This window comes from Orussus abietinus, unplaced genomic scaffold, assembly GCF_000612105.2.
Source record: "Orussus abietinus isolate OABI.00-Male unplaced genomic scaffold, Oabi_2.0 scaffold17, whole genome shotgun sequence".
NCBI classification, from domain to species: Eukaryota; Metazoa; Arthropoda; class Insecta; order Hymenoptera; family Orussidae; genus Orussus; species Orussus abietinus.
The window spans coordinates 240642-253698 of record NW_019395988.1 but is presented as its reverse complement, the minus strand read 5'-3'; the positions used below and the strand labels follow the sequence as shown (position 1 = coordinate 253698).

At 40.5% G+C, this 13057-nt stretch overlaps 4 protein-coding genes across 6 annotated transcripts; 3 read left to right on the top strand and 1 right to left on the bottom strand.

Moving 5' to 3' along the window:
- The first annotated feature begins 163 nt into the window (after nucleotides 1-163).
- On the top strand, nucleotides 164-4336 carry LOC105702376 (protein sel-1 homolog 1). Of its 3 annotated transcripts, none has more exons than XM_012429893.2 (7): nucleotides 164-563; nucleotides 763-1299; nucleotides 1376-1623; nucleotides 1698-2177; nucleotides 2276-2504; nucleotides 2618-3024; nucleotides 3165-4336. In XM_012429893.2, the coding sequence occupies exons 2-7, from the start codon at nucleotides 843-845 to the stop codon at nucleotides 3597-3599; spliced, it is 2256 nt and encodes a 751-aa protein (XP_012285316.1). In that variant the 5' UTR covers nucleotides 164-563; nucleotides 763-842; the 3' UTR covers nucleotides 3600-4336. The 3 variants fall into 3 exon arrangements, with proteins under 3 accessions (XP_012285316.1, XP_012285317.1, XP_012285315.1); XM_012429894.2 differs by having other exon boundaries at nucleotides 749-1299; XM_012429892.2 differs by having other exon boundaries at nucleotides 662-1299.
- Nucleotides 4337-4739: 403 nt separating this feature from the next.
- Nucleotides 4740-6864, top strand: LOC105702337 (cilia- and flagella-associated protein 157). Its single transcript, XM_012429836.1, has 6 exons — nucleotides 4740-4858; nucleotides 5031-5302; nucleotides 5384-5537; nucleotides 5792-6341; nucleotides 6422-6559; nucleotides 6631-6864. The coding sequence occupies exons 1-6, from the start codon at nucleotides 4740-4742 to the stop codon at nucleotides 6835-6837; spliced, it is 1440 nt and encodes a 479-aa protein (XP_012285259.1). The 3' UTR covers nucleotides 6838-6864.
- A 2070-nt stretch (nucleotides 6865-8934) lies between these two features.
- Nucleotides 8935-11120, bottom strand: LOC105702460 (ribosome biogenesis protein NOP53). The gene is made up of 4 exons (XM_012430048.2): nucleotides 10962-11120; nucleotides 10015-10800; nucleotides 9432-9943; nucleotides 8935-9362 (listed from the first exon to the last, which is right to left on the bottom strand). Exons 1-4 carry the CDS (start codon nucleotides 10968-10970, stop codon nucleotides 9287-9289), a joined length of 1383 nt encoding a protein of 460 aa, XP_012285471.1. The 5' UTR covers nucleotides 10971-11120; the 3' UTR covers nucleotides 8935-9286.
- A 131-nt stretch (nucleotides 11121-11251) lies between these two features.
- LOC105702362 (replication stress response regulator SDE2) lies at nucleotides 11252-12991 on the top strand. Its single transcript, XM_012429867.1, has 2 exons — nucleotides 11252-11412; nucleotides 11529-12991. The coding sequence occupies exons 1-2, from the start codon at nucleotides 11308-11310 to the stop codon at nucleotides 12546-12548; spliced, it is 1125 nt and encodes a 374-aa protein (XP_012285290.1). The 5' UTR covers nucleotides 11252-11307; the 3' UTR covers nucleotides 12549-12991.
- The last annotated feature ends 66 nt before the right edge of the window (nucleotides 12992-13057 follow it).

Sequence of the window (13057 nt, the reverse complement as noted above, 5' to 3'; positions counted from 1 at the left end):
CGCAAGGGAGCATGTCACCATCCAGCTAACGAACCAATCAGAGAACACCTCCGAGCCGCCGCCATCTTTGTTAGTCGACCAATGAGAATTCAGCGCGAAATCCGATAAAAATTTATCTGCATACTCTGAAGCGATAATGGGATTTCTGTGATCATTTCATAATTTATTGCATTACGGCTAAATCATATTGATTTTTTTTACTTGGAGCGGAAAGGGCAAAGTTCTTGGGCTGCTCCTCTGATTTCGGAACACTCCTCGCATTTACGGAAATATTTTTGAAGCAGCCAAGAGCCGAACTGTTCCACGTGTATTTAACTGCGAAAAGTGACAGGTTCTTTGTTTTTTCAGCTGTAAATTACCGTTGAACATCTCTTTTATAGCAGGAGCATCGGCGTGGCGGTAACCTCGTCGCGGCGGGATACCGTAAAATGGTTCCGAATTCTCCCGAACGATCAGCTGATTCGGTTCATCCAGATTTGTGGTTTCATGGTATGACGGTCGCGTTGTCGGTGAAACGACGTTGAACAACGCTCGAAGAAACCAAGAGGAACCCTATGAGCGAGGTAAAAAACTGTCTCAATAATGGATTGTTCAGTCGATAAAGATGCCAAGAAAGATGAGAATTGACTTGTCCTAATGACGTAATCTTCGACTTCGCCAGTGGGGATTTCTAGCTGGTTAATGCGATTTAAACGTCGCGAGCAGTGGGGCGAGCGGAATCCAGAAATGTCCACGTATGTGTTTACAGTTTTTCATTGGTAGGCCCTGGAAAATTCTAAGTTCACCTGGTGACGCTTCTACGGTAGTCTGTGATGAGCTGTACAAATTGAGATCAGCGAAAGATGAAGGCTTTCCAAGGAATAATATTTTTGCTCCTGGCCTTGGTAGTACTGTCCGAAGCAGAGATTGAAATTGAACTGAAGGATCAAGATGATGCGTCTGAAAAATCCAAGTCCAGCGAGGAGTCGGAAGATGAAGTTTCACCTGACGATTTGGAGAGTGCCTTAGTAGAGCGATGGCGCAGGCTCCAGAAGCTTCATAACACGATCCTTAGGGTATATCCGACTTTTGACCTGTTATCGAAAGTGAAGATGCTTAAAGAAATGTCCCAGGATGAGGTGAAGAAATCGAAGAGCGAGACATGGATGGACGATCCGGTTTTGGCCAGAGAGTGGTTCAAGGCGATAATGGAAGAGACCAACATGCAACCACTGGAGGAAGAAGAAGAGGAAGTCGAGTTATGGGAGGAAGAAGGTCAGGAGGAAGTACAGAAGCCTTTGACTCCGGAACAACAGGAGGGTAAGCTGTAAACAAATTTAATATATAGCTATTAATGATAAAAGATTTTTAAAGTACTTGTATACCGTTTGTTTAGCCGAAGATCTGTTCAAGAAGGCTCAGGGACTTCTGAATGCAACACATGCGAATAAAGCCGAAGCCTATAAGCTTCTCACCGCTGCTGCTACCTTGGGACACAACGAAGCACGTTCCATGCTGGCTTGGGCTCAGCTTTTGGGCACGAATGTCGGTTCTTCGTCTTCTCATAGCTCCACTCAAGATATCCCAGCTGCCTTTCAAACCTTCAAGGAATTGGCTGAAACTGGATTGCCGTCTGCACATATGGTTTGTTTCTGTGATGTCCAAAATAATGTTAATTTAACATTATTAATTGTTAATATATAATATTCCGTGTACAGGGTACAGGGTTCCTTTATGCAATGGGACTCGGAGGTGTTAATGCATTTCAAGGAATAGCTCTGCTTCATTACACCGCAGCTGCGCTCGGTGGGGACACTCGTGCTCAGATGGCTCTTGGTTATCGCCATTGGGCCGGAGTAACCACTCCTATCTCGTGCGAGAGAGCTTTGGATTATTATCGAAAAGTAGCTAATAAGGTTGCGGAACAGGTATCGTTAAGTGGAGGACCGATAGTTCAACGAGTCAGATTGCTCGACGAACACGAGAATCCTGGGTACAGCTCTGGGATTTTGGATCAAGACTTGATAGAGTACTATCAACTGCTTGCGGAAAAGGGTGACGTACAGGCTCAAGTTGGGTTAGGGCAACTGCACTACCAGGGAGGACGAGGTGTTTCTCAAGATCACCAAAGAGCATTCCACTATTTCCAACATGCTGCTGATGCAGGAAACGCCATCGCTATGGCTTTTTTAGGAAAGGTATAGAAGAAAGGCATATATCTAGAACTACTAAAGACTAATTAACATCAATATAACCATTCACAATGAATCCGTGTTAATGTCGTAATTTTGTGCAGATCTATCTAGAAGGCAGTGACATAGTGAAGCAGGATAACGAAACGGCTTACAAGTACTTTAAGAAAGCAGCTGATTTAGGGAATCCTGTCGGGCAAAGTGGGCTGGGCTTAATGTACCTCTATGGAAGAGGAGTCGAAAGGGACACAGCGAAGGCTCTTCAATACTTCAGCCAGGCTGCTGATCAAGGATGGGTGGATGGCCAGCTACAGCTCGGCAACATGTATTTCAGTAAGCTATTTAACTACTGTACGATCGGTGAAGCTTTAAAAAGGACTATTTACCGAAAATTGAATAGTGACATTTGGCAAGGACAACGGGTCTACAAAGTGTATCGTTCACAGGTGGAACTGGTGTTCGGAGGGACTACAAGCTAGCCAATAAGTATTTCAGTTTAGCAAGTCAATCGGGCCACGTCTTGGCTTTCTATAATTTGGCTCACATGCATGCCACCGGCACTGGTATGGTACGAAGTTGCCCTGCAGCAGTGGAACTGTTTAAAAACGTTGCCGAAAGGGGGAAATGGAGCGATCAGCTCATGGCTGCTCATACAGACTACAGAGAAGGTCGCATCGACGAAGCGTTCGTTACGTACGCTCTGCTCGCCGAAATGGGCTACGAAGTCGCTCAGAGTAACGCAGCGTTCATCCTTGACAGAGGAGAAACCACAATTCTCACCGAAGAAGAGGGTCTCGTCAAAGCACTCGCTCTTTGGGCTCGGGCCGCTGCTCAGGGATATTCCGCGGCTCAAGTAAGTGCAAGCAAATTGCAATGTCACTTGTATACAGTACTCGTCCACTCCATTTGTAATTTATTTAATCGATAATTCTTCGATAAGTGTCATGAGTTCAAATTTGCATTCTTGCATTATGTGAATTTTTGTATGAACAGGTGAAGCTCGGAGATGCATACTATTATGGCAGAGGAACACGAGTGGACTACGAGGCTGCGGTTGGACATTACCGTTCCGCATCCGATCAGCAGCATAACGCACAGGCGATGTTCAATCTGGGTTACATGCACGAACGAGGCCTCGGATTGGCAAGGGATCGTCACTTGGCAAAGCGATGTTACGATTTAGCAGCAGAGGCCAGCCCCGATGCTCGCATTCCTGTCGCCCTAGCTCTAATCAAATTGTTCCTCCTCTTCGGTCTTGATTACTTACAAGAGTTCAGTCTGGTCGATCAGTTGAGCAAGTGGGATCAGTTTCTTGGCCAGAGCTGGGACTTGTATCTTATTGGGATCCTCACCGGGATGCTCAGCCTGATCATTTATTTCCGCAGACCTCAACCACCGCCTCAGAGACAAGTGCCGCCAATCAATTAGATCCTTCTCTCTTCTACATTTCTCAAGAAAAAGACAAAAAATTACAAGTGTTCGGACTCGAAGCCAGCCTTTTCTCCAATCGAACGGTGCCGCACGAAACTCTATTTCTCGTAGGAAATAGGAACTTCTCTCCTTAAAGTAAATATTGTAGATATTTATTCGTCGCGCAAAGTTGTGAAGCGGTTCATTTTAATGTTACATTTTAAATACCTGTAAACGTCTTGTTGTACAAAGGAAGGTACTGAGAGTTTTGGTGAAAAGTCTGACTCCGGGTTTGACGGGGGAACTAGGAGACGAAGTGTTCGTTAAGACTTTACGAATTACGCCGATGGACACGTAAAGAATCGTGTACCAAATTCTAATTGATAATTTCAATGCAAGAGTTATACCTGGGGGGGTGTAAAAGTCACTTCCGAGGGGTCGATCGTTCTTGGGACTTTTCTCCGAACTGGGTGTAACGAATTGTTTCAGACTACGATAGAAAAGTTTCATAAACGAGACCGTTTTGACGCCACTTTGACACCGCCTTAACATCGGTTTACGATTATACGGACTGTATTTCTCCCAGCGGCATTCTCGATTGATCGACTGACTGGAATTAAGCGAACGTTAATGCGAAATTTAACGGGACAATGATGAAGGGGAGTGTCGTTATTACTTTCAATAGTCAAGTGTGATGGGGCTATGAGTGAGTGCAGAAAAGTAAAATAAATACTGTATCATTGTTGTCTTTTATACATTATTGAATGTGTACGTACCTCCTAGTCGTCCACGATTATCCAGTTTCTGCGTCCTAATTACCGATTTCCTTCGATTTGTTTATACAACATTTACAAATATGCGGCTAAACAAGCACAAATACAGGAATAGTTTTTCAAATAGCCGATAGTGTGTCTGTACATATTATGTATCGCGTTTCCTATGGTAACAGAATTATTTGACATAACGAGGCCACATGGAATCGACCATGAACGACGTTTGACAGGTGTCACGTCACTTTGCGCGTTATTTCTTAAATGTTTAATATGGATTATAGAAAATTCTGATTTCTCATAGTCATGCGAGTTCTCGGGCGTTTTCGCGTGACTGATTTTTAATAACAAATTGAAACGACAGTGATAGAGATTTTGACGCATCAAAATGCCGAAAAAGAAAGGAGGGGGCGGAGGTGAGAAGGGAAAAAAGAAGTTGTTTCTAAATGAAAGGGAGACAGTTAACTACGAGCAGCAGATTCTCGATTACAACCGACAATTGGCACGGTGGGTTCAATTATTGCGTGCGATAAATTGCATTTATGCGGATAAAAGGGCCGTTTAGCGTTAAAAAAAAAATGAACGATGTAGGGAAATGATCTGACATCGGATTATAATTAATGTCAGGTAAATAAGTGAGGTAATTAATAATAATGACATTGGATCGTAATTAATGCAGATTGCGCACGAGAAACGAGCAACTCGAGACGGACTCGGAGGAGCTTAAGAAGAAACTGAATCAGCTCGAAGAAGACCGAGCTGACGTGGTGGCCCATTTAAAAAAAATCCTCGAGGAGAAAACCAAAGAAGCATTCGTCCTGGGGGAACGATTAGTGGCTCTTCAGGATATGAGGAAAGAGGAACAGGCCGCCTATAAAAAGAAGGAACAGAGCATGGAAGCGGATTTTCGAGCGATGGAGACGAGCCTCACCGCGGAAATCAAGCTCGTAGGTAACGTAAGAACTCGTTTATTTGCTGAAGAAAATTCAAATCAATTCGACAAATTAAAATACGATAATGCTTCTCAAACAGCCGGCAAGCTTAATGCCCTGGAAGACTGGAGACTGGCTCGCATCGACCTCATGCGCAAATTTGAGATCCAAGAAGAACAGATGATAGAACAAGAAGAGAGGCACAAGAGAACCCTCTACGAAGCCGAGAAGTCCCTCATAATTGGCAAGGCCAAGTATCGAACATCGAGTCACTTATTTCATATTTATTCCCACTCCCTGGAATTTTCAAAACTGCCATTTAAAGTGAAATAAAACTAATTACGGTAAAAATGAGTATCGAGCGCGTGAGGGCATTTTTTTTTTACGAGAATAATTCAGAACGCCCAATAATATCGAATAACATTCTCCGTGAATTAGGATTTTCCCTTTCATTAATTTTTTCCTTGTACTCGATTGCGCGGTGTTAATTTACTTTCTCGTTAAACAGGATGAAGAGGGAGATGGAGGAGCGTCTAGAAGACCTGGCGCAGAGTTTCAGAGATGCAACAAACATTCGCATAGCGGATGCGACTCATCGAGCGGTTCGCGAGAACATCGCCTTGAACAAAGAGCTGGACGCGATGTTGAAAGTCTGCAGGGAATTAGAAATAAGGACGAAGGAGTACGAGGAAAGAGATCGAATCCTGAGGACGCAAGCCTCGTTGTTCCAGGCCGAGGCAAAGATGGCTCTTAACAAGTCCCTGAAACAGACTCGGATAATAGACAGGCTCACTGCGCAACATTTGGATGCAGTCATAGATGCTGCGAAGCTGCACCATGCCGAAAACATGTCAAAAACCAAGGAGGACCTAATGCAACGGTACAAGGAGCAATGTATGGATGCGCAGAAAAATATAAGAATTCTGGAGCAACATGTCCAGAGAGCCAAAGCTGCCAGGGACGAAATTCGAGCGGAATTGCGAGCCAATTGTGCAGAAGTTGCTAGGATAAAACGCATCCTGCATGCGGCGAAAACGTGCATCGAGCAGGCACTGCAGGTAATCGTTAAAATATTTTCAAATTAATCATCTATCTTGTTTACTGGCATTTCATGCAAATATATGGGCTATCGTTTCAGTTGCAAAATGAAACACTCGAAGAGGACGTCTGCGTATCTTGCTACCCTGAGGTCAAGGAGCAGCTTCTTCACACTCTGATGGACATTTTGGCACAGAGAGATGCATCCGAAATTTTGGAAAGCGAGCGATCTTTTCGGGTGACGGATCGATGATTATTAAGATCTACAAGACTTCCTGTTATTTTATGAAATAATTTCTTTTTCATCAGGGAGAATCTACAAGGTGCGCTTACTCAAGGGGAGACCTCGGTATGGTACCGAGCTCTGAATTTAGAAAACGTGGAAAAATGTCGGACAGGAATGCAGAAATTAAAGATACCAGAGGAGAGAAAAGCCTAATGTCCACCGATAACGCTGATAATCCATTCGAAACTTCGCCATCGCCCGCGTTGGCACAATTTACAGATACCGAATAAAATATAACTCTCAAAGCCTTTAACGTGCAATTATCTTCTCCTGATATTTTAGATAAATTTATCGAAAGTAGCTAGAAATTAAGGTTTCGTTGCACTGTTTTATAGCACAGCGTGTATAAATACGATATAAATCAGATAAATTGATTGTCAACTGAAACCATTTGACGATTCCACTAGATTCCACCGACACGCAACATTAACCCTGAAAATCAAACAGCGAGTGCATTAATACCTTTCCAGAATTAATCGCGAATTATAGTTTGTTCGAGGGAATTTAAAATTACCCTAAATTTATCGAGTACTCTCAAAATGGTTGATCTTTATGGCAAAGAGAAGGGAAACATATCTCTCCCAGAGAGATTACAACCTCCGGATTTGACGGATGAAGACTTGGACGATGAAGCCTTCAAAGTAGTTATTGTAAATATGCAGAAGGCTGTATACGATGCACGGATCGCCGACATTCAACAGCGAATCGAAAGGTTCTAATAATAATTTTTTTCCTCGCAATTTTTAGTACTAACATAATTTTTTCCTAGAATGCAAAAACGGAACGACGACTTGCTCAACACCTGCGAGACTACGGACTCGATAATCTATAATTCGGACATTGATTCGGCGGACGACATCGCTCAATTAAATCGGCTGATACGTAACGAAATGGAGACGATACAAGAGCATAGAAAGAAAATCGATACCGTGGAAAAGTGGAGGATCGAGGAACGGGAAACTCACGTCGAGAAAGTCAACGAAATTGATCGAAAGTTTCGGAGAACTCGCGTGGAACTTACTTCCAAGATCAAGGAATTGAGTAATTAAAATCGCTGTAATTAAATATTCTAATCCTATAAAATTCTGTGAAATAGGATAATGAAAATCCGCGTAGGAGACTTATTTTTTCTTAATTTCAGACGCCAAGATCAATAATCTGGAGGATTACAAAAATACGCGAGCGTCTCTTTGGGAGAAGTTGCAGTCCAGAGACGAGGCGATGGTGGAGAAGGAGAAGAACGTTCAATGGCAATTGAGTCAGATCGAGCGCAAATTCAAGATCGATAGAGAAAAGTATCATGTCATTTTCGTTTACTGCGAATTCTTCTTTTCTTGAGCGAATCTGACATTTAAAAAAAATCCCTCGACAGATACAAGAGCGAAATGCATGCCCGGCTTTTCGGATCAGCTGGAAAATTCCAGCTGGAAATTGCCAATGTGATTCCAGTGCCTATTCACAGATTGCGACGCGAAAATATCGCCTTAAAAAATGAATTGGAGTGCAACGTAAAAGGTTCCCTCGCGAAGAAAGAGACAATCACGGAAATCAAGTAATAATTTGCGCTAATCGAAGTGAAATTTCTCTGAATTATTGCCACCCGAAATGAAATAAAAATAAAAAAAGGAAATTTCACTTCACGCGCTCATTTTTATTTTATATTTACACACCGAGGGGTATTTTTCACCTATTTACAGACAGACTCTGCCACTGATTCAACACTGGATTAAAGGAGGACATGCTGAGAGAACGGAAGCTTTGACTTCATCGAAAGTTAAAGATTGCATATTGGATGCCTTACGAAGGCTTAAGAAAAGAGTCCACTCTCACTTGATAAGTATCCCTAGACTGACAGAAGTGGAAGAGAAAGAGTTCAATGACAGTTTGGAGAAGATAAAATTAGAGGCAAAGTGGTTTGAACTTTGCAAAAGTCAACTGGAGGTTTTCCTACATCGGGAGCAAGTCAGACTGAATTTCGCCAAGCGTATGGAAAAATTCAGTCGATTGGAAGTTAAGAAGACACAGGACATTTTACGTGATTCTAAAGATACCCTGGACTGCACTCTTACGGTATTGCATATTAATATTATTTGTATTTCATTTTACCACACTTCGTTTGTTTTCTGATACTCAGTAGAAATATGTTTTTGTAGTTAGAAGGACCCGAGGATATTATCAGAATAAGTCGATATCAAGTACTGCATTACCTGCTCGATATCCTTAAAAAGAGCCTATCAGTTTCAACAATCGATGAAATGATTTCGTATGTTTTTGTTAATTTTACCATAATGTAAGGACAAAAGGTAATGTTTCATAAAAAAAATCAATTTCCCAGCATGGAATCGGTAACACTTGTTTCGGATGCTTATGCGGTTGGAGATCTTGGATTCGATCCAACACATATTAATCTGGAGATGTTACATAAAAAAGAGACATTGTCAGAAATTTGTTGAATTTTTATACTAGAAGAAAATGTTCTTTCGATGAAAAGGAAACAATTGTTATTGCATTCATTTCGAAGTGGACCGATGATCTTCAAAAAGGTGAAACATCTCTGCATTGAACTCTTTTGCATAAACATACACAGTTGCCTTTGAACATAGTCAAAAGATACGAAATATACATTAAAAAACGTAAATTACAGGGGAGAGATAAAGTATTTTATTGAAAAATACTTTATCACTTGAAGGTACCTTCCCATCCCATCTTGTGGCTTGCTTTCTCGAATAGTTTCACTTTTGCCTTGTTGCGTTTTCTGAAAAAACAAACAATTATTGTAGATAAAAATTCGCCGTTAATCCTGCAAATACATGTTAATACTTACAAAACTTGGGCCGTAGGAGCAAGGATGTTTCTCTGTTGAAGAGATTTAAAGCGATCCTTGAGCAAACTACCAGTTGGCTTCGAAGTTCTTAGTACCCCAGTTAATTCTGTGCCTAACTGAAACACCTGATCTTCGGGTTCAAATTTAATTTTACTCAAAGTTTTGGGTTCTAAAGTTTTTTTTTCCTTAATAATATCCCTTTTCTTCCTCATTGCTTCCTCTTTCTTCTCTTTAAAAGTCAATTGTTTCTTTAATTGATTAAGTTTATAAATATCTGCCACTTTTCTCTTTTCGATCTTTTCTTGAGCTCGTTTATGTGCTAATTCCTTCTGTTCTTTCAGCTTCCGCCTTTTAACTAATGTTTTTTTGGCATTCTTGACAGGAGGATTAACGGATTTAACGGTTGGGTCATCGTCTTCTGATTCAGGTTCATTCGCTGTACCTTCTGTTTGAAATGGCAATCCTTGAGAGAGTTCTTCAAACCGTGCCTTATCTCTGTCCTCTCCTGGTATCTAAACATATTATATAAAATATTGATTCAACAATGGACAAGTTTCTACTTATTAATATATGTGACACAAACCTTTTTAAACATTTTTGAAGTAACTCTTTCTAAATGAGCTTCTTCCTTCATCAATTTTAATTCACTTTCTGCAATTTCACGTAATAATTTTTGGTGATCAGCATACGATGGATTGTATGACGTTCCAGGATGAGGAGCCTCAACTGCAGGTAAAACGGAAGTTTTCTTGTGAAGAGTCGTTGGAACTTTCTTTTGAGTCATACCTAGATTCGTCAGAGTATGTCTTACTGTATCTGATCTGATCCATTCGTTATTTAATTCGGGAACTGGTAATGATTTTTCTTTCCAAACGTCTGTATTAAAATCATCCCTTTTAGGTTTCTTGGCACGCTTAGCTTCCGCATGAGCCCTGTTAACCTTGGCAATCTTTTCCTTTAACTTCAATTGTCCACTTAATTTCCTCTTAGCCTCCAGGCGTCGTGTAATCGGGTTTTTTCTTTCCTCAATCGTTCTCACACGATTCCGTTTACTAATTGGATCAGGGACCATGCTACGTTCCCGTAAAATAGCGAAACACGTTGGTGGTTTATTTAATAGGTTTAACCTACGTTCCCGTTTACTCAATATAGCAACAGATTCATTAGTTCCTTTAATATCTATAGCAAATAATTCATCATCCCCCTTTTCAGCCAACGGAGGTCCGAGTCTTTCTTCGAGTCTTGCATTATCCAAATACGCATCAACGTCCTTAATGTCAATATGTTTTCTCCAGGCTTTTTTCGTCTTCTTTGATACTTTACGTTTTTGACATACAGGAGCAACCATTGTGTCAAAAACGTCTGTAAACTACAAAAAATAAAGTTCATTAACCTCCAAATATTTCTATTAAACATAGTTTGTATCTAAAGCTATTCTTCAATCGGTAAAATACTAAGTATATTAAAAATGTCATAATTATATTGTTAATATTTCTCAGATATTTATTATTGTTTTCCATTAATGCTTACCTGTTTCATGTGTATGTACAGGTTTGTATAGGTTAAGTTTTCTTTTACCGATGAATTAAGTCACTTAAAAAAAGTGCTTTTCTATATTGAAAAATAGGACACGAGAAGTTCCTAGATAATACGAACAATCTTGTCGCGGCGATATACAGCAACCAATGAGCGAAGCGTCTCCCCTCTACCGTTTCAATAAAAAAGAATCGGTTTCTCGATTCTGAGGGTAAAGAATCGATTCTCAAGAAAATCGATCCTTTCACCAAAAGAATCGATTTTTTACAGAATCGAATCGGAATCGAACATCCCTATCATCCGTATTTGCCGTTCGTATTTGAAATTCGGGAGAAAAATCATGTTATACATAAAAGGTTTCCCTGGAAGTGCTGGAAAAACTATTTTCAGCAGCGACGTTGCTCTAACAACGAGTGAAATATGGGAGCGGTTTGAGGGATTGACGGTAAATGGAAAAACACGAAACATTAACCTCAAATTTCAATCAAGAAATATCCAGATTTAATTTCTCGTGATTTCTGCAAGAGATATTGAAGTTAATTGTATATTTGACTTTTTCAGGGACTTTCTAAGGATGATTTTTATATTGTGCATCATGGTCGACCTGCCTATGATGAAGGTACCCTTGATACGGGAAGCGTATCGATTGTTCCCAGATTACGTGGTGGAAAAGGTGGTTTCGGGTCCATGCTGCGTGCTATTGGTGCACAGATAGAAAAGACGACGAACAGGGAAGCTTGTCGAGATCTTAGTGGAAGGCGTTTGCGAGATATTAACGAAGAGAAGAGACTAAAAGCCTGGATCGAGAAACAGTCAAAGAGGGAAGAAGAAGCTGTTGAGAGAAAAAAGAGGAAACTGCAAAAATTATGTGCAGAACCAAAACATGAATTTAGTGATAAAAATTATGAACGTGAGCGATCGGTATTAACCGAACGAGTAGGGGATGCGGTAGAACAAGGATTTAAAGCAGTTGTTGCCGGAGTCTCGGGTATTAAGAGGAAGAGTAAGGAGGAAGTTAAGAAAAATGCAAAGAGAACATTATTGGACATGGATATTGATTCTGATGAGCTTGATACCAGTGATTCCGAAGACAGCGACTATGAAGAAGTACCGACAAAAATATGTAGCAGTAAGGATAAACAAGTTTCAAATGACAGTGGACATTCCAGCGACTCTGACCGATTGGATGGAAAAATCAATAATCAGGAAGGTTCAATTCCACAATCACCTGTTGAAGAAAATAAAAATATCGACCAAATTTCTGCTGAATCAGATAAGCAAGATAAGAAAATGGATTTTACAGTAAATTCTACCCATGATTCTTCTATAACAGGTGAAGAATCTAGAATGGCATCAAAAGTTAATAAAGAAGCTGCAACCACGTCTCTGGATAATTCATCCGTTGCCGATCCTGATTCCACTCCAAAGGAATCTGAATGTTCACCCGAGTCCAGGAAATTCAAGGGAAATGTAAAAGAACCTAACAAAGTCCTTTTAGCAGTTTCTCACAATGAAGCATCCACAAGAGAACAATCTATCGACTCAAAACCAAATTCTAATGTAACTGAAATTAGCACATGATTTCAAAACACAACATAATGTTTAGCATAGAATTTAAGTTCCTTATTTAAAGTACTGTACAAATAATAATTTCACATTCGAATATTAAGTAGTGGCTGCATTCGAAACAACCAGCACACTCGATATCTTCAGACCAATGGTAAATAATGCAATCGAGAGTGCCATAGATCTAATAAATTTGTCAGACAACAAACCACTACGAATGCAGTGTTTGGTATACCGGTAGATCTCGTTAATAATTGACAGGACAAAGTCCTCCTCATCTTTCCGTTTTTTTGCTGGACATCGATCTGAAAGTATGTAACCTTGTGATACAAGAATAACCGATTGAGTAATACTCACGTTTTGTTAATGTATGCTTGCAACTACGAGGACACTGCCTGGGACATTTCCTCACAGGAGTAATCTAAAAATTATCGTCCTAATAAAACATTGACTGTACGGAATCACATTTGGTTTTAAAGTTCCTGTACATTACGAGGAATTTGAAATTTCTTGATATAGCCAGA

Bases quoted from the DNA above. Each gene is read 5' to 3' on its own strand.
- LOC105702460 (XM_012430048.2), bottom strand. The intron at 9,944-10,014 runs GTTTGTGTCACA...TAATATGTTTAG, and splicing joins CTTCAAAAATGTTTAAAAAG to ATACCAGGAGAGGACAGAGA. The intron at 9,363-9,431 runs GTAAGTATTAAC...TTGTTTTTTCAG, and splicing joins GCTCCTACGGCCCAAGTTTT to AAAACGCAACAAGGCAAAAG.
- LOC105702337 (XM_012429836.1), top strand. From the start codon at position 4,740: ATGCCGAAAAAGAAAGGAGGGGGCGGAGGTGAGAAGGGAAAAAAGAAG. The intron at 5,303-5,383 runs GTAACGTAAGAA...CTTCTCAAACAG, and splicing joins CGCGGAAATCAAGCTCGTAG to CCGGCAAGCTTAATGCCCTG. The intron at 6,560-6,630 runs GTGACGGATCGA...CTTTTTCATCAG, and splicing joins AAAGCGAGCGATCTTTTCGG to GGAGAATCTACAAGGTGCGC.
- LOC105702376 (XM_012429893.2), top strand. From the start codon at position 843: ATGAAGGCTTTCCAAGGAATAATATTTTTGCTCCTGGCCTTGGTAGTA. The intron at 1,624-1,697 runs GTTTGTTTCTGT...TTCCGTGTACAG, and splicing joins GATTGCCGTCTGCACATATG to GGTACAGGGTTCCTTTATGC. The intron at 3,025-3,164 runs GTAAGTGCAAGC...TTGTATGAACAG, and splicing joins AGGGATATTCCGCGGCTCAA to GTGAAGCTCGGAGATGCATA.
- LOC105702362 (XM_012429867.1), top strand. From the start codon at position 11,308: ATGTTATACATAAAAGGTTTCCCTGGAAGTGCTGGAAAAACTATTTTC. The intron at 11,413-11,528 runs GTAAATGGAAAA...TGACTTTTTCAG, and splicing joins AGCGGTTTGAGGGATTGACG to GGACTTTCTAAGGATGATTT.